Consider the following 26,575-nt stretch of genomic DNA (forward strand, 5'->3'; position numbering starts at 1 on the left):
CCATGTTCTCCACAGATGCTGCCTGACCCGCTGAAATACTCCAGCACTCTGTGAAACGTCACCTATCCATGTTCTCCACAGATGCTGCCTGACCCGCTGAGTTACTCCAGCACTCTGTGAAACGTCACCTATCCATGTTCTCCACAGATGCTGCCTGACCCGCTGAGTTACTCCAGCACTCTGTGAAACGTCACCTATCCATGTTCTCCACAGATGCTGCCTGACCCGCTGAGTTACTCCAGCACTCTGTGAAACGTCACCTATCCATGTTCTCCACAGATGCTGTATCCTATATGTATCCTATGGCATTGTCAGGACTGTAACTGTAGCACTTATAGGATGAGCACCAAATGTAAAGACGCCATGGATAATTGTTGAATCCTTGCATTTGTTTCCCTGAGCTGAGTGACAATTGCAAGCCTGGACCTTTGTGCTGTGTGCAGCATGTTGAAATACTGAAGCCCTGGCTGGGATTGTGAAGCCTCCATTCCCCGCCCTCCCTGGGTTACAGACGTCTGACATAGCCACACCCACACATTGTATTTTTGTTCCAGGAATCTGCATACTTTGTGAAATTACTTGAGCATCTACTTCTCCCGGGAAGTACTGATCAGATATTAAACAATCTGTATTCTTCGATTGATACACAGAATCATTTGAAGAGGAGAAAAGAAGCACTGCTCAGCATCTTAGCCCCTGTTCATCCTCTGTTAATTTTAATAAAAAGCAGATTATTTGGTCATGTTGTCCATTAACATCTGGTATTTTAGTGATTCATTTAGTGACAAAAAACAACTGAACTCGTTTTTATTTATGGGACCATGTGCATAATTTGGCTGGTTCGGTGACGACACAGTAGTAGGACATTGAGATGCCCTTAAATAATGAAAATAATTGTATGATTGCAACTTTCACAACTTCTGAATAAACTATTTATAATTCTTTCTTAAGGTATTCAAGAATCTAAAGTTATTCACGGAGAATAAGGATCCTACAGATTGCCTGTTTGACAGATTGAACGTACGTTTGTCCCGTATGGCCTTAACTGATGTAGATTAAGCAAATGTTCAGGGGATTTTGCCCTTCTGAAAACCTGTTTTGAAATAATGGATAGACTAATACATTGAAATCTGCTAACTTTCATTCACTATGGATAAAATATGTGTCTTTCTGGAAGTGAGTGAGAGAACTAAAGTTTATTTTCTTTTTTTAACCACAGACCTCAAATCTGAACAAGCACCTTCAAGAGTTAATGGAGGGACTTTCAGCCAAGGTGTTTCGAACGTACAATGCCTCCATTACACTGCAAGAACAGTTGAAAGAATTGACAAACCGTATGTGACTACTGTCCTGTCGTGTGTTTGAGTTTAGATTAGAGATGCACTGCGGAAACAGGCCTTTCACCCCATCGAGTTCACACCGACCAGCGATCCCCGCACACTGACACTCCTACACTGGGGACAATTTACATTTATACCAAGCTAATTAACCTACAAACCTGTACGTCTTTGGAGTGTGGAGGGAATCACCAAGGCAAATTTCTTGTATGTATACATATTTGTCTAATAACATTTATTCAATTCAATTCAACTGAAGGTCTTGGAGAAAACCCACACGGTCACAGGGAGTACGCACAAACTCTGTACAGACAAGCGCCCGTAGCCAGGATTGAACCCGGGTCTCTGGCGCTGCAAGCGCTGTAAGGTAACAACTCAAGATTTCCTTGAGCTGTTAAATAAGACTCGGAGCGACTCGTAGCTGCTGGAGTCGTCCTGGTCGGAGTCGGAGAGAGAATCTGCGGATGGGCTCCTGTCGGCCATGGGCAGGCCGGGCGCCTGCTGGAGCTGCTGGTGCCGCTGGTGACAGCTGCAACCTCCTCCCCCTCCCATGCCCAGCCCCAAGCCCAGAGTCCGGGCCAGCTCCAAGTCCATGATGGGGCAGAAGGCTGCCCGCGGCGCGGCCCAGACGAGCGCTGGGCTGGAAGAGGCTGAGCCCAGTCTGGTGCTCTGGCGCAGACGAGGCCGGGGCCCCCGCTCCTCCTCGTGGTTGTGGATGAAGTGGCAGCAGGTACCGTAGGGGCAGAAGCCGGTGGTGTGCAAGATGGGGCACAGCTCCGTCCTGTACATGGGGTAGCGGCTGAGGGAGAGCAGCTCGGCCAGGCCGTGGGCGAACTGGCACATCGCCGTAGTGGCCTATCAGGGAGCGGGTTCCTCTGGAGTTGAGCGGGGTTGGGCTAGAGTTGTAGCTGGCTGCTGGTTCTCCGCGCAGGCTGTGGGCCTGTGGGTTCTCCGCGCAGGATGTAGGCCTGGGGCCGCTGGCGCCGTTGGTCAGGGCTGTCGGTTGGCCCGGCAGGAGAGGCGGTGTCCCGTCGGTCCGGATGTCTCCGGCCACCCCCCCTGGCGGAGATGGGACACTCGAGTGAAGGGGGGGGGGGGCCGGGGACTGTCCAGTGGTGGTTCGGCAGTGCTTGCGGCGCGGGGGACCCGGGTTCAATCCTGGCTGCGGATGAGGCGTGGTTCTGTGTGCGTGCAGCTGCTGAGAGCCTGTCCAGTCTACCCCCCCCCCTCCCAGGTCTCCCACTCGTATCTGTCCCCCAAAAAAAATTGGACCCAAACTATACCCACTGAATCTACAGCGCTTTGTTTGAATTTTATTTATAGCGTTTGACCCTTGATAAATCCCATGATTCCTTACATTTTTTGGAATACTGAACTGGCTTATTAAAGTAGTGTTGTCAAGCTGGAAAGGGTGTAGAGAAGATGTATGAGGATGTTGCCAGGACTAGAGGGTCTGAGTGATAGGGACAGGTTGAGTTGGCTGAGACTCTATTCCTTGGAATGCAGGAGGTTTGTAGGTTAATTGGCTTGGTATAAATGTAAAAATTGTCTTGTGTGTAGGATAGTGTTAGTGTGCAGGGATCGCTGGTCGGTGCCGACTCGATGGGCATATACCTCAGACCCTGCACCACTGTACTACCGTAACACAAAGTTGGTGGATAGGAGCAGAAGTAAGCCATTCGGCACATCAAGTCTACTCTGCCATTTAATCATGGCTGATCTATCCTAACCCCATTCTCCTACCTTCTCCCCATAACCTCTGACACTGCATCCTTATGCAGCCGAAACAATTTGTAGATGTTGCTGTAATTATTTAATCAGTGTTGTGGTTTGTCTGTATTTGTCTTTGTAGCTGACGACAGTGTTGCTGAAAAAATCCTGTCCTACAACAGAGCGAACAGAGCAGTGGCCATTCTCTGCAACCACCAGAGGGCACCACCCAAAACCTTTGAGAAATCGATGAAAAATATTCAGGCCAAGGTAAAATGTCTTGACAACTAAAGCAGAAATTAACTGAAAGAAGCACGACACGATTGTTGGGTAGTGTTATTGTTTGGGCCAGCACACAATGTGATAGCTTAGTTTAGTGATGCAGCGCGGCTACAGTACCTTCAGCTCACCGAGTCCGTACCTACCAGTGATCCCCGCACATTAACACTGTCCTACCCACACTAGGGGCAATTTACACTTACACCAAGCCAATTTACCTACAAACCTGCACTGTGGAGTGGTCTTTGGAGTGTGGGAGGAAACTGAAGATCTCGGAGAAAACCCACTCGGTCACGGGGAGAACGTGCAAACTCTGCACAGACAGTTGGGATCGAACCCTGGTCTCTGGCGTTGTGAGGAAGCAACTCCACCACTGCGCCATTGTTTCCACCCCTAATGTTCTGTCAAAGAGCATGACCAATCGTCTTGTGCAAGTAAATCTATTCCTTTTTAATGGCCAGTTGTGCATTGCAATATTGTGAGCTGTTTTAAATTGGGCTACAGACCTAAATCTACCTCTGGTTTCCAGGCCTTTCCTGGGTGGTGGGTGTATGGAACAATGCTGTCGGGCAGTTGAGGCAGGTAGTATAACAGCATTTAAACTAAGAAAGAGTGATAGTTACATGGTTTCAAGTTCAAGTTACATTTATTGTCACATGCACCAATTGATACAGTGAGTTACCATACAGCCATACAAATAAAAATAACACATTACATGATAGTTTAACATAAACATCCACCACAGCGGAATCAACGTTCCCACTGTGAGGGAAGGCAATAAAGTTCAGTCATATTCCTCATTGTTCACCCGTGGTCGGGATCTTTGAGCCCTCCGCAGTCGACGCTATGGTGTTCAGGCCCTCTCGCCGCGATGATCGAAACTCCAACGTCTAAACGGAAGAACACTCGTCCAGTTTAATACTTGACCTGGGAGTAGGTGAGTGTGGCAGTAACAAACGGGATGTGATTTAAGAGTTCCTTTTTCAATTGGCAGATTGATGCAAAAATAGAACAAATTGCTGCAGCTCAGAAAGATCTGAAAATTGCCAAGAAGGATTGCAAAGAGAAGAAAGATGAAAAATCTGAACAGTAAGTACGGAATACTCAGTAAGTCATTTCTTACCACAGAATGAAACGTTTTTACCACCCAGCTGATACAAAATCACTTTTATCTTGTGTTGAAGTATTTTCCTACTGTTTACTCTGGGTAAATGATGCTTTATGAAACTGAGCCCAGCATTGAGAGTCCAGCACCAGGGCAGAACTCCCATAGAAGTTCATTGCCATTCAATTGGTTCAAGGCTACACCATTGATCCGCCAGGGTTGTATAACACCTAATGTTACCCTAACAAAGGACGGCACGGTGGCACAACGGTAGAGCTGCTGCCTCAGTGCTTGCAGTGCCGGGTTCCATCTCGACTACGGGTGCTGTCTATACGGAGTTTGCACGTTCTCCCTGTCACTGCGTGGGTTTTCTCCAAGATCTTCAGTTTCCTCCCACTCTCCAAAGACGTACAGGTATGTAGGTTAATTGACTTGGTGTATGTGTAAATTGTCCATAGTGTGTGTAGGATCTCTTTCCTGTTTCCACGTTGTATCTCTAAACTAAACTAAACCAATATCAATCTTGGCCGTACCAGCTTTTCAGAGAAGAGTTCCATTTTTATGTTATTCTTTGTCTGAAGATATTTCATTGTATCATCAATGCGTCACCCAGTTCCAATGATAAAGTTCTGTACTTTAGTTCCACACTAGGTGTTTTCCGTTTGTAGGCCATGTTATCTTGTGAAAATATCTCTAGTGAATGTTTAATTATCGACACGTTGATGTAGGACCAGCACATTTGCTCTTCTTTCCCTCTGTAATCAGACTACTGAATGGTCCTTCCATAAGCTAGGGCGCAGTCCTGATCTGCCAACATTACACCCTTGAACTTTTCCTCTAATTATAACACTAGAATGCTGTAGCACTATATGCTCTTGGGTATTTTTCTTTCTGCACTACCTGGTGTACTTATGTATAGAGCTGTGGCTCTATAAGGCGCTGGTCAGGCCACATTTGGACTATAGTGAGCAATTTTGGGCCCCAGAATGTGAGGAAGGATGTGCTGGCCCTGGAGATGGTCCAGAGGAGGTTTACAAGAACGATCCCAGGAATTAGTGGGTTAACATCTGATGAGCGTTTGACGGCACTGGGCCTGTACTCGCTGGTGTTTAGAACAATGAGGGGGGACCTCACTGAAACGTACAGGATAGTGAAAGGCTTGGATAGAGTAGATGTGGATAGGATGTTTCCACTAGTGGGAGAGTCTAGAACCAGAGGTCACAGCCCCAGAATTAAAGGACGCTCTTTTGGGAAGGAGATGAGGAGGAATTTCTTTTGACAGAGGGTGGTGAATCTGTAGAATTCTTTGCCACAGAAGACTGTGAAGGCCGTCAGTGGATATTTTTAAGGCAGAGATAGATAGATCCCTGATTAGTACGGGTGTCAGAGGTTATGGGGTGAAGGCTGGAGAAGGGTTAGGAGGGAGAGATAGATCAGCCATGATTGAATGGCGGAGTAGACTTGATGGGCCGAATTACCTAATTCTGCTCCTATCACTTATGCATCATGACTTATGACAGGCTTGATTGTACTTATGTATAGTATGATTCGATGGGTAGCACGCAGACTAAGCTTTTCACTGTCACTCGGAACACATGACAATAACAATAAACTAACCCAAATGTTTGGGGAGGAAGCAATAGGCTTCCAGCAGTTAATTGTTTAAAACATGTATATGGAGGAAGAGTAGTGGGGGTGGAAGAAAGATGAAATCTTGACCAAAGTTTATTGGTCTTGGTGAGCGGTGGGAAGGGGGACCTGATTGAAAACTAGTTATTCTCAAAATGATTTCCTAAAGGAATTTACATGAAGTTTCTTTGTGTAGGATGGTGGAAAAGAAGAAGAAACTTATCGAAAAGCTGGAAGAACAACTGAAAAAACTGGAGGTTCAGGCAACAGACAGAGAGGAGAACAAGCAGATTGCGTTGGGCACGTCCAAACTGAACTACCTTGACCCCAGGATCACTGTGGCTTGGTGAGCAAGAATTACAGAAAATAAAACTTATTGTTGCAGTTGTACAAGACGTTGGTGTGGCTCCAGTTGGAGTATTGTGTTCTCTTGTGCTATTGGAAAAAAATGTCATTAAGTTGGAAAGGGTGCGGAGAAGATTTATGAGGATGTTGCCAGGACTTGGCCTGAGGGTTGGACAGGTTAGGACTTTATTCCCTGGAGAGCAGGAGGATGAGCGGCATTTAAGAATATGAACAAGAGTGTACAAAATGACGAGGAGTAGAGATAGGGTAAATACAGTCTTTTTCCTGGGAATGGGGAATCAAAAATTACAGGGTGTGAGTTTACGGTGAAAGGGGAAAGATTTAATAGGAATCTGAGAGGAATTCTTCTCACACAGAATGGAATGAACTGCCATAGGAGGGAGATGGTGCAGGTATAATAACTTTTATGTTTAAGAAAGAACTGCAGGTGCTGGAAAAATCAAATGTAGACAAAAATGCTGGAGAAACTCAGCGGGTGAGGCAGCATCGAAGGAGAAAAGGAATAGGCAATGTTTCGGGTCGAGACTGATGTCGGGGGGGGGGGGCGGGGAAAGGAAGAGGCGGAGACAGGCTTGTGGGAGAACTGGGGAGGGGAAGGAGGGAGAAAGCAAGAACTATCTGAACATTTTATAAGACATTTGGAAGGTACGTGGATAGGAAAGGTTTATAGGGTAAACATGAGCAAATGGGAACAGCTTGGATGGGATGTCTTGGTCGGCATGGATAAGTTGACTTGAAGTGCCTGTTTTTGTGCTATACGGGTCTAACATACACAACTGCTTTAGCCATTGCAGTGAGGAATGGGAATCTGATGCACACAAAAATGGTAGTTGGGATGGGAGTTGATGTCAAGCAGTTTTTGCAGCAGCTTGTAGTTAGTAAATATGTGGCATCCACTCCCACAAACTCGGATGTTCAATGAGTTACTGTTCTAAGGCGGTGCTGGTTCGAAGGGCCGAATGGCCTACTCCTGCACCTATTGTCTATAAATGGTTTCTCCATTCAAGACTTCAGCTTATTTCATTTACAGTTACTATACAATTTACAGCAATTATTTTCTATTTGGCTTTCATTATTTTTGTATTTCTAATGTATTTTTGAAAGGACGTTCCTTTAGGAAGGAGATGAGGAATTTCTCTAGTCAAAGGGTGGTGAATGTGGATTTCATTGCCACAGAAGGCTCTGGAGGCCAAGTCAATGGATATTTTTAAGGTGGAGATTGATAGATTATTGATTAGTTCGGGAGTCAGGGCTTATGGGGAGAAGGCAGGAGAATGGGGTTAGGAGGGAAAGATACATCAGCCATGATTGAATGGCAGAGAAGACTTGATGGGCTGAATGGCCTAATTCTACTCATCGCTTATGAAACCTTTGTTTTTTCTTCTGACCATTTGGGATGTGATTATCTGAAGTGTTAGTGTCATGGTGATTTATTAACTTGCAGTCAAAGAATTCCCAGCATAAGTGAATTGTGTGATTACCAATCCATCTTATCTCTAGGTGCAAGAAATGGGACATTCCGATTGAGAAGATCTACAATAAGATGCAGAGAGACAAATTTGCCTGGGCCATCGATATGACGAAGCGGGATTTTAAATTCTAAAACAAATGGTCACCTCAAAGCAATTACTGAATACCTCAGGCAGTCAAAACATGTAACATTATAAAGATCTGTGCTTCATCACTCCTCTAAATCTGTTTTTGTTAATTTTGTATTAGTTATAAATTTGTATGTAATATTTTGATATGTTTTCTTTGTGCACATTTGGTAGGAAATATTCATGGAAAGAATTAAGATTAAAGTTAATGATAAATACAAGCCTAATGAAAGTTTCCTTTTATCTGCAGTGTACATCCATAAGCACATGCAGGAAATGGCTTGTTTAAAAAAAAGTAGAATCTTCATTGTAAGCATCTTATGTTATCTGTAACGTACACTACCACTGCCTGTATAGACAACTTGGTGCAGGCCAAACTATGGGCAATGTCATTGCTCCAAATCAAATGACACAAGTGCAATAAAACGAGAAGTGTTAAATGAAAACCTGCCTATAAATTGGTGCTAATGTGGGATTTGTACTTGAGTCCAGCTGTAATCCAGATATTGATTGTCATGAAGCAGCACAGGTGTGGTTTACACCCAAACATAAGAGCAGCATCATTGTGGTTGAGTCCTTCGCTGACGTTGCACATCTCTGCACTCTGCAGTGTCCACAGAGCACCAGCCTTGAAGGCACACTGCAAGGCAGCAATCCCCAGCCAATACTATACATAAGACTTACATAAGATCAAAGTGATAGACCATTCGGCCCATCAAGTCTACTCTGCCATTCAATCATAGCTGGTCTATCTTTCCTTCCCAAACCCATTCTCCTGTCTTCTCCCCATAGCCCCTGACACCCGTACTAACCAATCTCCACCTTAAAGATATCCACTGACTTGGCCTCCACTGCTGCCTGTGGCAATTAATTCCACAGATTCACCACCCCCGGTGACTGAAGAAATTTCTCCTCATCTCAAAGGTAAGTCCTTTTATTAGGCTGAAGATGACCAACCTTATTTCATCCCATACACACTACACAATCATTCATAAGGGACACATACGTTTGCTCAACGGAATACATCGACTTGTGACTGCACAGCAACTGAAAGTGGCCTTTTTAACCCACCTTATCCACGCAGAGAAAACAATTAATTGCAGGAGTAGGCCATTTAGCCCATCGAGTCAGCCATTAATATATGATCAAGGATGATCATCCAGAATTAGTACCCCGTTCCTGCTTGCTCCCCATATCCCTTGATTCCGTTAGCCTTCAGAGCTATATCTAACTCATGAAAATATCCAGCGAATTGGCCTCCACAACTCTCTGGGTGAGAAAGTTATTCCTCATCTCAGTCCTAAATGGCTTACCCCTTATTCTTAAGGTAACACTAACCATAACTATGCTAATTCCATGAAATGCGCGCTTTGGTCCGCCCGAGCTTTGTCAACCTCCCGGCAGAGCGAGATGTCCATCGGGGAATGTTGCCGACTGTCCCGCTGCAGACTGCAGGAGTACGTGCTGAGGGACTCTCTGTAGCTCGGTGCAGCCAACGCCAAGGCTCTGTGGGGGAGGACCACCGTCTAGGGTCCTTCCGCTGCTGGACATTTGGGGGGGAAGAGTCCGGTGGGGACACCCCTCAAACAGGAAGGGAGATCACGGGGGAGGCAGGGGTGTTTTGTTTAAAAATTGATGCAAACTCTAATGAACTATTGAACGTACGTACAGACACTGGGAATGTAAGTTTATTGTACATATATTTTCTGCATAAAGTTGATTTTTTGGATAGAAAAACCCAGGGTGGCGCAGCGGTAGAGTTGTATTAGTGCCTCAGTGCCAGAGACCCGGGTTCGATCCTGACTACACTTGCTGTCTGTCAGGAGTTTGCACGTTCTCCCTGTGACTTGCGTGGGTTTTCTCCGGTTGCTACAGTTTTCTCGCACACTCCAAGGAGGTACAGCTTTAGGTTAATTAGCTTCGGTAAATTGTCCCCAGTGTGTGTAGGGTAGTGTTAGTGTGAGGGGTGATCGCTGATGTGTGCCGTCTCGGTGGGCCAAAGGGCCTGTTTCTGAGTGGCATCTCTAAATCTAGAGTTGGCCTCGCCTCCTTTGACCACATCTATCTCTTGGTCAGATAACGTGCTGGTAAAGGAGAGCAGTTTAACTTGGCGACATAGAGTGTGATACAGTGTGGAAACAGGCCCTTCGGCCCAACTTGCCCACACCGGCAAACATCTCCCAGCTGCACTAGTCTCACCAGCCTGCGTTTGGTCCATATCCCTCCAAACCTGTCCTGTCCTGTCCTGTCGGCAGCTGTGGCAGGGACTGAATGCAATCACCTCCTACAAGGCGAAACCAGGAGGCAGCTCGAATGTCGGTGTAACATCACTCCCTGACGAGCTCAATGCGTTTTACGCACGCTTTGACAGGGAGAATACTGATGTGCCTTCCCGATCCCCCATTCGCTGTGATGGCATTTCAGTCTCAGTCACAGAGGCTGATGTCAGGAAATCCTTCAGAGGGGTGTACCCCCGAAAAGCACCTGGTCCTGATGGTATACCCGGTCGTGTTCTAAAAACCTGTGCGGACCAACTGGCTGGAGTTTTTACGGACATTTTCAACCTCTCACTTCTGGGGTCTGAGGTCCCCACCTGCTTTAAAAGGGCATCAATTATACCAGTGCCCAAGAAGAGTAAGGTGACGTGCCTCAATGACTATCGACAAGTGGCACCAACGTCGGTGGTGATGAAGTGCTTTGAGAGGTTGATCATGGAGCAAATCAACTCCTACCTCGACAAAAACCTGGACCCACTGCAGTTCGCCTACCGCCACAACAGATCAACGATGGATGCGATCTCGCTGGCCCTCCACTCCGCACTGGACCACTTGGACAACAAAAACTCATATGTCAGGCTGTTATTCATTGATTACAGCTCGGCATTCAACACAATCATCCCCTCCAAACTGGTTACCAAACTCGCAGAACTGGGCCTCTGCGCATCCCTCTGCAACTGGATCCTCGACTTCCTCGTCCACAGACCACAGTCTGTTCGTATTGGTGGAAATGTGTCAGCCTCGATAACAATCAGCACGGGAGCACCTCAAGGCTGCGTGCTCAGCCCCTTGCTGTACTCACTCTATACCCATGACTGCGTAGCGAACCACAGTGCGAACTCCATCATCAAGTTCGCTGACGACACCACTATTGTGGGGCGTATCACTGATGGGGATGAGTCAGAATATAGAAGAGAGATCGAGCAACTGTCCATATGGTGCCAGCGCAATAACCTGGCCCTCAACACCAGCAAAAGCAAGGAACTGATTGTGGACTTTGGAAGGAGTAGGAGGGGGACCCACAGCCCCATTTATATCAACGGGTCGATGGTTGAAAGGGTCAAGAACTTCAAATTCCTGGGCGTGCACATCTCTGAAGATCTTTCCTGGTCCGAGAACACTAACGCAATTATCAAAAAAGCTCATCAGCGCCTCTACTTCCTGAGAAGATTACGGAGAGTCGGATTGTCAAGGAAGACTCTCTCTAACTTCTACAGGTGCACAGTAGAGAGCATGCTGACCGGTTGCATCGTGGCTTGGTTCGGCAATTTGAACGCCCTGGAGAGGAAAAGACTACAAAAAGTAGTAAACACTGCCCAGTCCATCATCGGCTCTGAACTCCCTTCCATCGAGGGGATTTATCGCAGTCGCTGCCTCAAAAAGGCTGGCAGTATCATCAAAAACCCACACCATCCTGGCCACACACTCATCTCCCTGCTACCTTCAGGTAGAAGGTACAGGAGCCTGAAAACTGCAACAACCAGGTTCAGGAATAGCTATTTCCCCACAGCCATCAGGCTATTAAACCTGGCTCGGACAAAACTTTGATTATTAATAACCACTTTCTGTTATTTGCACTTTACCAGTTTATTTATTCATGTGTGTGTATATTTATATTATGGTATATGGACACACTGATCTGTTTTGTAGTAAATGCCTACTGTTTTCTGTGTGCTTAAGCAAAGCAGGAATTTCATTGTCCTATACAGGGACACATGACAATAAACTCACTTGAACTATCCATGTACCTGTCTGTTTGTTGAATGTTGGGATAGTCCCTGCCCTGTCCCTCCTTCCCTCACCGCCCCCCTCATCTCTACCCCATCCCCCCTAAGTCCCCACACTCCCCGTACAGCTGGTGGGACATGGTGTTGGACAGGGATTGGTCCCTGCCTCTCGACACCCAGCCCCTCCGCTGTCCTTTTCCCCTGTATCTCCACCCTCTCCAGCTTGCCTCAAGACCATAGAAGCATAGGCAATAGGTGCAGGAGTATGCTATTCGGCCCTTCGAGCCAGCTCCCCCATTCAATGTGATCATGGCTGATCATCCCCAATCAGCCATGATCACTTCCTGCTTTTTTCCCCCAGATCCCTTGATTCCATTAGTCCTAAGAGCTAAATCTAACTCTCTCTTGAAAAGATCCAGTGAATTGGCCTCCGCTGTCTTCTGTGGCAGAGAATTCCACAGATTCACAACTCTGTGTGACCGACCCCTTAATCCTAAACTGACCCCCTGGTTCTGGACTCCCCCAACATCAGGAATTTTTTTTCCTGCATCGAGCCCATCCAGTCCTTTAGGCTTTGAATGTATCTACGAGATAAGATCCCCTCTCATCTTTCCAGTGAATACAAGCCCAGTCGACCCATTCTTTCATCATCTCTCAACCCATCCACCCCCTTCAGGCACAGTCCCTCCGCTTTCTTCTCTGCCCTCTCTCTCCCCTCCCCTCCCCTCTCTCTCTCTCCCAGCATCTGATCTTTCACATTCCTGCCTCTCGCTGTTTTCCCGGCTCCGTCTCCGGCGCAGTCCGTCCATCGCCGCCGCCGCCGCTCTCTGCTGCCGACCCAGCGCTCTCGTTATCTGTCTGTCTGTCTGTGTCTCTGCCTGTGTCTGTTGCTGTCTGTCTGTGCCTGTGTCTCGGTGTCTGTGTCAGTGTGGACATCTGGGGATATCCAGCCTCGGGCTGTGACACCCGGCGCCGCAACGCCCCGTCTCCCTCCCCGCTGTCCACGTTGGATCATCTCAGTCTACGTTGGCAGCTGGTGCCGGAGGCGACCCTCACCCTCACCCCCACACCTTCCCCTCACCCACGCCCCTCATCCTCACCCCCCACCCTCACTCACCCCCTCATACCCCCCACCCTCATCCTCACCCCCACACCTTCCCCTCACCCCCACCCTCACCCACGCCCCCTCATCCTCACCCCCCACCCTCACTCACCCCCTCATACCCCCCACCCTCCCCCTCACCCTCACCCCCACACCTTCCCTTCACCCTTACCCTCCCCACCCTCACCCACGCCCCCTCTCCTCCCCCCCCCCCCCCATCCTCACTCACCCCCTCATACCCCCCACCCTCACCCCCACACCTTCCCCTCACCCTTACCCCCCTCCTCACCCTCACCCCCCGCACCTTCCCCTCAACCCCCCCCCCCCGACCACTCGGCCGGTCCACGGGCTAGAACCAGCGCTGGAGAGGCGCTGACTACCGCCGGTGGCCGCGTTGTGTTGCCAACCTTGCCCCAACCCCACGGCCAACTCCCAGATGGTGCAGTGAAGATGTCCGTGGCCGCAGCCGCCTTCTCCAATGGATTCTTGCTGGACGACTGGAGGGTGGAAGCAGAGATGGGCAGGGTGAGCCGCAGCCTGGAGCTGGGCTCCGTCATGACCCTGTTCCATCAGAAGAAGTCTCAGAGACCCGAGAGGAAGACGTTCCAGGTTAGACTGGAGACTCGGCAGATCACCTGGAGCAGGACATGCGAGAAGACGGAGGGCGAGAGTAAGTGACAGATGTTTCTTTGGCCGCTGCCTTTCACCAGGCGTTGAGGAACAGATGGTGTGCGGGCGGGTGGGTGTCTGGCATGTTGCAATAGAGCTATCAGACCAGCAGAAACCAGGGAGAAAATCCAGAAATGCAAAGGGACTTGGGAGTGCTGGTGCAGGATTCACAAAAAGTTAATTTGCAAGTCGAATAGAGAAAGCAAACTGAGGACTGAGATGAGGAAAAACTTCCTCACCCAGAGAGTTGTGAATCGGTGGGATTCTCTGCCACAGAAGGCAGTGGAGGACAATTCACTGGATGTTTTCAGGAGAGTGTTAGATTTAGCTCTTAGAGCTAAAGGAAACAAGGGATATGGGGAGAAGGCAGGAACGGGGTACTGATTTTAGATGATCAGCCACGATCATATTGAATGGTGGTGCTGGCTCGAAGGGCCGAATGGCCTACTACTGCACGTATTTTTCTATGTTTCTAAACTCAATGCTAGCATTTATTTCAAGAGGGCTTGTATACAAAAACAGGGATGTAATGTTGAGGCTCTACAAGGCGCTGGTCAGGTTGCATTTGGAATATTGTGAGCATTTTGGACCCCGTATCTAAGGAAGGATGTGCTGGCTCTGGAGAGGGTCCAGAGGAGGTTTACAAGAATGATCCCAGGAATGAGTGGCTTAACATATGATGAGCGTTTGACGGCACTGGCTCTGTACTCGCTGGAGTTTAGAAGAATGAGGGGGGATCTCATTGAAACATACAGAATAGTGAAAGGCTTGGATAGAGTGGATCTGGAGAGGATGTTTCCATTAGTGGGAGAGTCTAGGACTACAGGTCACAGCCTTAAAATTAAACAATCTTTTAATGAGATGAGGAGGAATTTGTTTAGTCAGAGGGTGGTGAATCTGTGGAATTATTTGCCACAGACGGCTGTGGACGCCAAAAGTCAATGGATATTTTTAAGGCAGAGATAGATAGGTTCTTGATTAGTACGGGTGTCAGAGGTTATGGGGAGAAGGTAGGAGAATGGGGTTAGGAGGGGAGATAGATCAGCCATGATTGAATGGTGGAGTGGACTTGATGGGCCAAATGGCCTAATTCTGCTCCTATCACTTATGAAGAATGTCTCCATTAACAAGGCTGCTACACTCTCAGCATCTCAGGACAGGGTAACCGATGGTCGACTTTATTCCCTCTCTCCCAAGTTATGTGTGTGTCTGTGTCTGTGTCTGTGTCTGGGGTAAATATATTTGCTACATTTGCTACAAAATATTTTTGCTAAAAATACATGTCTCCAGTGTGGTCAGAAATACTCAGATTTATTCTGGATCAACACCTCTAACTGTATGTGTAGAAAGGAACTCATATGCTGGTTTATACTGAAGATAGACACAAAGTACTGGAGTAACTCAACGGGTCAGGCAGGATCTCTGGAGGAAAAGGATGGGTGACATTTCAAACTGAAGAAGGTTCCTGATCAGAAACGTCACCTATCCATGTTCTCCACAGATGCTGCCTGACCCGCTGAGTTATTCCAGCACTCTGTGAAACGTCACCTATCCGTGTTCTCCACAGATGCTGCCTGACCCGCTGAGTTATTCCAGCACTCTGTGAAACGTCACCTATCCATGTTCTCCACAGATGCTGCCTGACCCGCTGAGTTACTCCAGCACTCTGTGAAACGTCACCTATCCATGTTCTCCACAGATGCTGCCTGACCCGCTGAGTTACTCCAGCACTCTGTGAAACGTCACCTACCCATGTTCTCCACAGATGCTGCCTGACACGCTGAGTTACTCCAGCACTCTGTGAAATGTCACCTATCCATATTCTCCACAGATGCTGCCTGACCCGCTGAGTTACTCCAGCACTCTGTGAAACGTCACCTATCCATGTTCTCCACAGATGCTGCCTGACCCGCTGAGTTACTCCAGCACTCTGTGAAACGTCACCTATCCATATTCTCCACAGATGCTGCCTGACCCGCTGAGTTACTCCAGCACCTCATGTTCAATTTGTCAAACAAACCTATAAGTGATACATATTGTAAGAACATGGAGAATGAATTTGTTTTATTTGGGCAATTTACACTGTGAAATAATGAATCTGAATTTGACGTCGACTCTGTTTGTTTACGAGGAGTGATTGAAGTTCCTTTCCTCTTCTGCTGGTGCCAACGCCTGCTGGCTCCGTGAGTCATGGCTTCCTTCTTGTTGTCTACCGTGCTGACCATGTTTCCTGCAGCCCAGCTAATCAATGCCAGCAGTGTGCAGCCACAGTCAGATTCAGGGCCTGTACTCGCTGGAGTTTAGAAGAATGAGGGGGGACCTCGTTGAAACTCACAGAATAGTGAAAGGCCTGGACAGAGTGGATGTGGTGAGGATGTTTCCACTAGTGGGAGAGTCTAGGACCAGAGATCACAGCCTCAAAATTAAAGGACGTTCCTTTAGGAAGATGAGGAGGAATTTCTTTAGTCAGAGGGTGGTTAAACTGTGGAATTATTTGCACCAGAAGGCTGTGGAGGCCTTTAATGGATATTTTTATGGCATAGATAGATAGATTCTTGATTAGTACGGGTGTCAGGGGTTATGGGGAGAAGGCAGGTGAATGGGGTTAGGAGGAAGAGATAGATCAGCCATGATTGAATGGCAGAATAGACTTGATGGGCCGAATGGCCTAATTCTGCTCCTACCCCTTATGGCCCTATGAACATAAACCAGACATCATTGTTCAGGGTCTTCACCTCACGAGGTGGTGCACACCAGGGATAATGTCACACCAGGGCTCCAGTAGCTACCACCTCTCTTCATCCCATGTAGCTTGTACCTGGAGGGGTATGGGTTATGTGCAGGTAGATAAGTGATGGCCTGCGCATCATGGTTGGCACAGACATCGTGGGCCGAAGGGCCTGTTCCAGTGCTGTACAGTTCTATAGATAGACACAAAATGTTGGAGTAACTCAGGGGGTCAGGCAGCATCTGTGGAGAACATGGATAGGTGATGTTTCACAGAGTGCAGGAGTAACTCAGTGGGTCAGGCAGCATCTGTGGAGAACGGATAGGTGATGTTTCACAGAGTGCTGGAGTAACTCAGCGGGTCAGGCAGCATCTGTGGAGAACATGGATAGGTGACGTTTCACAGAGTGCAGGAGTAACTCAGCGGGTCAGGCAGCATCTGTGGAGAACATGGATAGGTGATGTTTCACAGAGTGCTGGAGTAACTCAGCGGGTAAGGCAGCATCTGTGGAGAACATGGATAGGTGATGTTTCACAGAGTGCTGGAGTAACTCAGCGGGTCAGGCAGCATCTGTGGAGAACATGGATAGGTGACGTTTCACAGAGTGCTGGAGTAACTCAGCGGGTAAGGCAGCATCTGTGGAGAACATGGATAGGTGATGTTTCACAGAGTGCTGGAGTAACTCAGCGGGTCAAGCAGCATTTTTTGGAGAGAAAGAATGGGTGACGTTTTGGGTCGGGTCTCAACAAGGGTCTCGACCGAAACGTCACCTATTCCATCAGGTGCTCCGGTTTCCCAAAGACGTGCAGGTTTGTAGGTTAATCGGCCCCTCTGTGAATTGCCCCCTAGTGTGTAGGGAGTGGATGAGAAAGTGGGATAACATAGAACTAGTGTGAACGGGAGATCGCTGGTCGGCGTGGACTCAGTGGGCTGAAGGGCCTGTTTCCGTGCTGTATCTCTAAACTAAGCTAGATGCCAGCTCCTGAGTGGTGTGTGGCGCTGATGAGGTCCTCTGGACATGGAGATCCATCACCTATCGATGGAGTTGATCACCTTGTGCTACCAAGTTGCCTGAGAGGAATAGGTCAGGTAGACGCACAGAGTCTCTTGCCCAGAGTAGGGGAATCGAGGACCAGAGGACATAGGTTCAAGGTGGGGGGAAAGATTTAATAGGATCCGAGGGGCAACTTTTTCAACTTTTTCACACAAGGGTGGTGGGTGTGTGGAACAAGCTGCCAGAGGGGGTAGTGGAGGCTGGGACTATCCCAACGTTTAAGAAACAGTTAGATGGGTACATGGCTAGGATAGATTTAGAAGGATGTGGACCAAATGCAGGCAGGTGGGACATGTTGGCTGGTGTGGACGTTGGGCTGAACAGCCTGTTGCCACGCTGTGTTTCTCGATGACTAAGTTCTACATCCAAACACCCTATCGTTGTCCCTTCTGAATGCTCCTTGGATTTAGTTTAGTTTAGAGATACAGCGCGGAAACAGGCCCTTCGGCCCACCGAGTCTGCACCGTCCAGTAAACCCCGCATACTAACACTATCCTGCACACACGAGGGACAATTTACATTACACCAAGCCAAGTAACCTACAAACCCGCACGTCTTTGGAGTGTGGGAGGAAACCAATGATCTGGGAGAAAACCCACGGGGAGAACGTGCAAACTCCGTACAGACAGCACCCGTAGCCAGGATGGAACCCGGGACTCGGGCGCAGTGAGGTAGAAACTCTACCGCTGCGTTCTCATCTATTGATTCTCCCTCATTTCCGTATGCTTTACACGACCTGGTACTATTCTCTCTCTCATGTGTGTCCACGTCAGCTCCTCATTAGATGCGCGAGCAACAGCGTTGGAAATGTTTGGAGTGATGACAAAGTACTTTGTCAGCTGGAGAGCTCTCAGCCGTATATCCTGGATGGGACATCAACGAGACGGTGTAAACGCAAGCCTGCGACTCTGCTCCACAAACATCAGCTCTTGTATCTACAGTAGGCTCTCTCTCCTAACCTGACTACAGATTCAATTTGTAGAAACAAAGAACTGCACATGCTGGACAATTGACAATAGATGGTTAATACATATAAGTGTTGGAGTAACTCAAGGGGTCAGGCAGCATCTCTGGTGAACTTCTGAGTGGCACAGTGGCACAGGGGTAGAGTTGCTGCCTCACAGCGCCACAGACCCGGGTTCCATCATGAATACTGGTGCTGTCTATAGGGAGTTTGTATGTTCTCCCCGTGATCTTGAAACATAGAAACATAGAAAATAGGTGCAGGAGGAGGCCATTTGGCCCTTCGAGCCAGAACCGCCATTCATTGTTATCATGGCTGATCGTCAATAACCCATGCCTGCCTTCTCCCCATATCCCTTGACTCCACTAGCCCCTAGAGCTCTATCTAACTCTCTCTTAAATCCATCTAGTGATTTGGCCTCCACTGCCCTCTGTGGCAGGGAATTCCATAAATTCACAACTCTCTGGGTGAAAACGTTTTTTTCTCACCTCAGTCTTAAATGACCTCTCCTTTATTCTAAGGCTGTGGCCCCTGGTTCTGGACTCGCCCAACATTGAGAACATTTTTCCTGCATCTAGCTTGTCCAGTCCTTTTATAATTGTATATGTTTCTATAAGAGCCCCCTCATCCTTCTAAACTCCAGTGAATACAAGCCTAGTCTTTTCAATCTTTCCTCATATGACAGTCCCGCCATCCCAGGGATCAATCTCGTGAACCTGCTCTGCCTCAATCACAAGGATGTCCTTCCTCAAATTAGGAGACCAAAACTGTACGCAATACTCCAGATGTGGTCTCACCAGAGCCCTGTACAACTGCAGAAGAACCTCTTTACTCCTATACTGAAATCCTCTTGTTATGAAGGCCAACATTCCATTAGCTTTCTACACTGCCTGCTGTACCTGCACGCCAACTTTCTGTGACCGGTGTACAAGGACACCCAGGTCTCGCTGTACCTCCCCCTTACCTAATCTAACCCCATTGAGATAATAATCTGCCCCCTTGTTTTTGCCGCCAAAGTGGATAACCTCACATTTATCTATATTATACTGCATCTGCCACGCATCTGCCCACTCACTCAACCTGTCCAGGTCACCCTGCAACCTCCTAACATCCTCTTCACAGTTCACACTGCCACCCAGCTTTGTGTCATCTGCAAACTTGCTAGTGTTGCTCCTAATTCCCTCTTCCAAATCATTAATATATATGGTAAACAGTTGCGGCCCCAACACCGAGCCTTGCGGCATTCCACTCGCCACTGCCTGCCATTCTGAAAAGGACCCGTTCACTCCTACTCTTTGCTTCCGGTCTGCCAACCAATTTTCTATCCATGTCAACACCCTACCCCCAATACCATGTGCTCTAATTTTAGTCACCAGTCTCCCGTGCGGGACCTTATCGAAGGCTTTCTGAAGGTCTAGATACACTACATCCACTGGCACCCCTTCATCCATTTTACTTATCACATCCTCAAAAAATTCCAGAAGACTAGTCAAGCATGATTTCCCTTTCATAAATCCATGTTGACGGACTAATCCTTTTACTGCTACCCAAATGCCCCATTATTACCTCTTTAATAATTGACCCCAGCATCTTTCCCACCACCGAAGTCAGGCTATCTGGTCTGTAATTCCTCGTTTTCTCTCTCGCTCCTTTCTTGACAAGTGGGATAACATTAGCTATCCTCCAATCCACAGGAACTGATCCTGAATCTATTGAACATTGGAAAATGATCACCAATGCGTCCACTATTTCTAGAGCCACCACCCTGAGGACCCTGGGATGCAGACCATCAGGCCCAGGGGATTTATCATCCTTCAGTTCCATTAGCCTACCCAATACTATTCCTCGCCTAATGAAAATTTCTTTCAGTTCCTCTACCCCGTTAGATCCTCTGTCCTCCAGTACATCTGGGAGATTGTTTGTGTCTTCCTTAGTGAAGACAGATCCGAAGTACCTATTCAACTCTTCTGCTATTTCCTTGTTGCCCATAATAATTTCACCCGTGTCTGCCTTCAAGGGACCCACATTTGACTTTGCTACTCTTTTTCCCTTAACATATCTAAAGAAGCTTTTACTGTCCTTCTTTATATTCCTGGCCAGCTTCCCCTCGTACTTCATCTTATCAGCCCGTATTGCCCGTTTTGTTTCCTTCTGTTGTCCTATGAAAGTTTCCCAATCCACTGGCTTCCGGCTACTCTTTGCTGTGTTATACATCTTTTCTTTTAGTTTTATTCTATCCCTAACTTCTCTTGTCAGCCACGGTTGCCTCTTACTCCCCTTAGAATCTTTCTTCCTTTTTGGAATGAAATGATCCTGCGTCTTCCAGATTATGCCCAGAAATCCCTTTCCAGTCTACCTTGGCCAGCTCCTCTCTCATGCCTTCATAGTTCCCTTTATTCAACTGCATCACTGACACTTCCGAGTTAACCTTCTCCTTCTCAAATTGCAGATTAAAACTAATCATATTATGATCACTACCTCCAAGCGGTTCCTTTACCTCGAGTTCTCTTATCATATCTGGTTCATTGGACAACACTAAATCCAGAATTGCCTTTTCTCTGGTCGGCTCCATTACTAGCTGCTCTAAGAATCCATCTCGGAGGCATTCAACAAACTCTCTTTCTAGGGGTCCTGAACCAACCTGATCATCCCAGTCTACCTGCATATTGAATTTCCCCCATCCCCACAGTGGCATTACTTTTGTTACATGCCAGTTTTAACTCCTGCTGCAACTTACACCCTACATCCGGGCTACTATTTGGGGGTCTGTAGATAACACCAATTAGTGGCTTCTTGTCTTTACAATTCCTCAACTCAATCCAGTGACTCTACCTGCGTGGGTTTTCTCTGGGTACAGACTTGCAGGTTTGTAGGTTAATTGGCTTCAGCAAAAATTATAAATTGTCCCTGGTGTGTGTAGGATAGTGTAAGTGTGGTCGCTGGTCGGAGTGGACTCAGTTGCCCAAGGGGCTTGTTACAGGAGCAGAATTAGGTTATTGAATGGTGGAGTAGACTTGATGGGCCGAATGGCCTAATTCTGCTCCTATCACATATGAACATTTAGTGCAAGATAAAGTCTGATTAAAGATAGTTGGAAGGTCTCCAGTGAGGTCGATGGGAGGGCAGGTCTAGCTTTCCCGTGGGAAAGGCAGCATCTCTAAGGGTGAGACCTTCCCCAGTGCTGCCCTGTTGCTATGTTTGGGATAGTCTATGCATTGTGTTCCATGACTCTCTATCACCTCTGGATAATGCCCACAAGATGGAAAGGGTGCAGAGGAGATTGACGAGGATGTTGCCAGGATTAGAGGGTGTGAGCTATAGGTAGACAAAAATGTTGGAGAAACTCAGCGGGTGAGGCAGCATCTATGCACTGAAGGAATAGATGATGTTTCGGGTCGAGACCCTGCTTCAGACTGAAGAAGGGTCTTGACCTGAAACGTCACCTATTCCTTCGCTCCATAGATGCTGCCTCACCCGCTGAGTTTCTCCAGCATTTTTGTCTGCCTTCGATTTTTCCAGCATCTGCAGTTCCTTCTTAAACACGATTGAGGAGGCTGGGTCTCGACTCCTTGGAGCACAGGAGGATGAGGGGTGATCTTATAGAGGTGTATAAGATCATGAGAGGAATAGATTGGGTAGATGCACAGAGTCTCTTGCCCAGAGTAGGGGAATTGAGGACCAGAGGACATAGGTTTAAGGTGAGAGGAGAAAGATTTAATAGGAACCAGAGGGGTAACTTTTTCACACAGATGGTGGTGGGTGTATGGAACGAGCTACCGGAGGAGGTAGTTGAGGCTGGGACTATAACAACATTTAAAATACATTTGGACAGGTACATGGATAGGACTGGTTTAGAGGGATATGGGTGGGGTTGCCAACTTTCTCACCCCCAAATAAGGGACAAAAGGTCAAAATACAGGACAAATTCCCGACGGCAATTCATTGACCGACTCGGCCGTGTCTGGGTGAATAATGAGTTGGCCCGGGTGCTGGACTGCACACAAAGCCCAGCCGGCGGGCCAGCTGAGTAGTTTTGGCCCGTGGGCCGCACGACGTCACGTGCAAAGTCCGGCGCCCCATCCAACCTGTGAACCGATGATCGGCCATGAGAAGGAGGGGTGATGGCGGTGTCGGCGGTCAGCGAAGGTCTGAAGGTCGGACAGCTGGCCGGGCTGCCGACCGACGGGGCCACGGGCGAGGTGCTGCTGCTGCTGCTGCTGCTGCACTCCACGGGCTGCACTACGTCGGGATATGGGCTAAACATGGGCAGGTGGGACTGGAGTAGAAGAAGGGTCTCGGCCCAAAACGTCACACATTCCTTCTCTCCAGAGATGCCGCCTTTCCTGCTGAGTCACTCCAGCATTTTGTGCCTATATTTCGTGTAGATGGGGCACGTTGATTGGGCTGAAGGGCCTGTTTCTGTGCTGTGACTCTGTGACGGCAGCAGGTTCGAGTGTGTCAGACGGGCCTGTTACATTAAAGCAAAACAGCAGGAGCGAGTGAGTCACGGTGATCGGCTCCAGATCGCCACAGTCACCGACCAGCGGCTCCTCATGGTACAACACTGCAGAGGTTCTCGAGGAAGCTCCAACACAGTCCAGTGTATTGTCACCTGTACCGAGGTACAGTGAAAGGATTTGTTGCGTGCTAACCAGTCAGCGGAAAGATAGTAGTCTTTCCCTCAAGTTCATAGATAGAGTTATATAGTGTGCCAACACACCCCATGTACACAAGTCCCACCTGCACATAGAAACATAGAAACATAGAAAATAGGTGCAGGAGTAGGCCATTCGGCCCTTCGAGCCTGCACCGCCATTCAATATGATCATGGCTGATCATCCAACTCAGTATCCCGTACCTGCCTTCTCTCCATACCCTCTGATCCCCTTAGCCACAAGGGCCACATCTAACTCCCTCTTAAATATAGCCAATGAACTGGCCTCGACTACCCTCTGTGGCAGGGAGTTCCAGAGATTCACCACTCTCTGTGTGAAAAAAGTTCTTCTCATCTCGGTTTTAAAGGATTTCCCCCTTATCCTTAAGCTGTGACCCCTTGTCCTGGACTTCCCCAACATCGGGAGCAATCTTCCTGCATCTAGCCTGTCCAACCCCTTAAGAATTTTGTAAGTTTCTATAAGATCCCCTCTCAATCTCCTAAATTCTAGAGAGTATAAACCAAGTCTATCCAGTCTTTCTTCATAAGACAGTCCTGACATCCCAGGAATCAGTCTGGTGAACCTTCTCTGCACTCCCTCTATGGCAATAATGTCCTTCCTCAGATTTGGAGACCAAAACTGTACGCAATACTCCAGGTGTGGTCTCACCAAGACCCTGTACAACTGCAGTAGAACCTCCCTGCTCCTATACTCAAATCCTTTTGCTATGAAAGCTAACATACCATTCGCTTTCTTCACTGCCTGCTGCACCTGCATGCCCACTTTCAATGACTGGTGTACCATGACACCCAGGTCTCGCTGCATCTCCCCTTTTCCTAGTCGGCCACCATTTAGATAATAGTCTGCTTTCCTGTTTTTGCCACCAAAATGGATAACCTCACATTTATCCACATTATACTGCATCTGCCAAACATTTGCCCACTCACCCAGCCTATCCAAGTCACCTTGCAGTCTCCTAGCATCCTCCTCACAGCTAACACTGCCCCCCAGCTTCGTGTCATCCGCAAACTTGGAGATATTGCCTTCAATTCCCTCATCCAGATCATTAATATATATTGTAAATAGCTGGGGTCCCAGCACTGAGCCTGGCCCATATCCCTCAATACCACGTACCTGATTAAATGTCTTTTAAATATCATTATAGTAACTACCCCCTCTGGCAGCTTGTTCCATACACCCGCCACCCTTTGTGTGAAAAAGGTTACCCCTCTATTAAAACTTCCCCCAAAACCCATGTCCTCTGGTCCTCGATTCCCCTACTCTGGGCAAGAGACTCCGTGCATCTACCCGATCTATTCCTCTCATGATTTTATACACCTCTATAAGATCTCCCCTCATCCTCCTGCGCTCCATGGAATAGAGACCCAGCCTACTCAACCTCTCCCTGTAGCTCACACCCTCTCGTCCTGGCAACATGCTCACAAATCTACTCTGCACCCCTTCATAGAAACATAGAAAATAGGTGCAGGAGTAGGCCATTCTAGTCTCATTCTATATTTGGAAACAGTAAACAAAAGTTATGAAAGGTAGACAGAAAATGCTGGAGAAACTCAGCAGGTGAGGCAGCAGCTATGGGGAGACTATCCTTCGCTCCATAGATGCTGCCTCAACCGCTGAGTTGCTCCAGCATTTTTTGTCTACCTTTGAATTTTCCAGCATCTGCAGTTCTTTCTTAAACAAAGGTTATGAGAGGATGTGACTACATTTTCTGAAGCAAATGCACTCATGAATCAAAATGAGACCTGACTTTTTAAAACCAGAATCTTAATTCACTAATCACCGGGCCGTGAATGTAGATAATCTCAGGCACTCCCACCATTACCAGCATTTCCTTGCACCATGTTTACCATCCCACTACACTTAGTCATCCTACACCCCCCCCCGGACTCACATACTCGAGTTTAGTTTAGAGATACAGCGTGGAAACAGGCCCTTTGGCCCGTCGAGTCCGCGCCGACCAGCGATCCCTGCACCCGAGCACTATCCTACGCACACTAGGGACATTTTACAAATTTTATCAAAGCCAATTAGCCTACAAACCTGCACATCTTTGGAGTGTGGGAGGAAACCGGAGCACCCGGACAAAACCCACGCAGGTCACGGGGAGAACGTACAAAATGTTTAAATTGTTGAATTGTGATGAGGAGGAATTTCTTCAGTCAGAGGGTGGTGAATCTGTGGAATTCTTTCCCACAGACGGCTGTGGAGGCCAAGTCAGTGGATATTTTTAAGGCAGAGATAGATAGATTCTTGATTAGTGCGGGTGTCAGGGGTTATGGGGAGAAGGCAGGAGAATGGGGTTGAGGGGGAGAGATAGATCAGCCATGATTGAATGGTGGAATAGACTTGATGGGCCGAATGGCCTAATTCTGCTCCAATCACCTCGGGATTTATGAGTTGTAGTCATAGTCAAACGGCATGGAAACTGGCCAGAGATGTCCGTGAACAGCATCAGCTACTGCTGATAGGCCATTGAAGAAACATCCACCTCATTAACCTTCATCATAATCACGGAGTCAGAGTCAACAATATGGAAACAGGCCCTTCGGCCCAACCTGTTCATGCCGACCATCGTGCCCCACCTGCCTGCGTTTGGCCCATATCCCTCGAAACCTGTCCTATCCATGTACCTGTCCAAGTATCTTTTAAATTATGTTATCGTCCCTGCCTCAACTATCTCCTCTGGCAGCTTGTTCCATACATCAACCACCCTTTGTGTGAAAAGGTTGCCTCTCAGGTTCCTTTTCAATCTTTCCCCTCTCACCTTAAATCTATGTCCTCTGGTTTTTGATTCCCCTACTCTGTCCATAGAGGAGGTCTGGAGACCACGGAGTCAACAGACTCATCTATCCTATCTGTTATCCTCATGATTTTATACACCTCTATCAGATCTCCCCTCATCCTCCTGCACTCCAAGGAATAGGGACCCAGCCTACTCAACCTCCCCCTGTAGCTCACACCCCCTAGTCCTGGCAACATCCTCATAAATCTTCTCAACATTCTTCCCAGCTCAATGACATCTTTCCTACATCAGGCTGATCAGCCAATGCTCATTATAGAAAACTGACAGTGAACAGGGTATCTGGGCAAAACCAATCATTAAATGTTGATTGATGTGAAGAGTATTGCTTCTCAAGGATATTATAGAGGAATACATTAATTTGTTCTCCCCGTGACCTGTGTGGGATTTCTCCGTGATCTTCGGTTTCCTCCCACACTCCAAAGACGTGCAGGTTTGTAGGTTACTTGGCTTGGTTTAAAGGTAAACTGTCCCTAGTGTGTGCAGGATAGTGTTAGTGTGCGGGGATCGCTGGTTGGCACAGACTCAGTGGGCCGAAGGGCCTGTTTCCATGCT

The 26,575-nt window shown here is 47.8% G+C and overlaps 2 protein-coding genes across 5 annotated transcripts in view; both read left to right on the top strand.

Moving 5' to 3' along the window:
- top1mt (DNA topoisomerase I mitochondrial) overlaps nucleotides 1–8,470 on the top strand; it is a 30,323-nt gene extending 21,853 nt beyond the window's left edge. For 2 of the 3 annotated variants that reach the window (XM_033020364.1, XM_033020360.1), the window contains exons 9-14: nucleotides 952–1,020; nucleotides 1,220–1,334; nucleotides 3,190–3,317; nucleotides 4,321–4,415; nucleotides 6,257–6,406; nucleotides 7,927–8,470. In XM_033020364.1, coding sequence (XP_032876255.1) covers nucleotides 952–1,020; nucleotides 1,220–1,334; nucleotides 3,190–3,317; nucleotides 4,321–4,415; nucleotides 6,257–6,406; nucleotides 7,927–8,029 — 660 coding nt within the window. In that variant the 3' untranslated portion in view covers nucleotides 8,030–8,470. The remainder of the gene's footprint in view (nucleotides 1–951; nucleotides 1,021–1,219; nucleotides 1,335–3,189; nucleotides 3,318–4,320; nucleotides 4,416–6,256; nucleotides 6,407–7,926) is intronic. The other variant, XM_033020363.1, reaches the window with a different exon arrangement.
- Nucleotides 8,471–13,450: 4,980 nt separating this feature from the next.
- LOC116972541 (1-phosphatidylinositol 4,5-bisphosphate phosphodiesterase gamma-1-like) overlaps nucleotides 13,451–26,575 on the top strand; it is a 127,882-nt gene continuing 114,757 nt past the window's right edge. For both annotated transcript variants that reach the window (XM_033020365.1, XM_033020366.1), the window contains exon 1: nucleotides 13,451–13,799. In XM_033020365.1, the coding sequence (XP_032876256.1) occupies nucleotides 13,580–13,799 (220 nt within the window). In that variant the 5' untranslated portion in view covers nucleotides 13,451–13,579. The remainder of the gene's footprint in view (nucleotides 13,800–26,575) is intronic.

The sequence above is a fragment of the Amblyraja radiata genome, chromosome 4 (assembly GCF_010909765.2).
Source record: "Amblyraja radiata isolate CabotCenter1 chromosome 4, sAmbRad1.1.pri, whole genome shotgun sequence".
Taxonomy (NCBI): Eukaryota; Metazoa; Chordata; class Chondrichthyes; order Rajiformes; family Rajidae; genus Amblyraja; species Amblyraja radiata.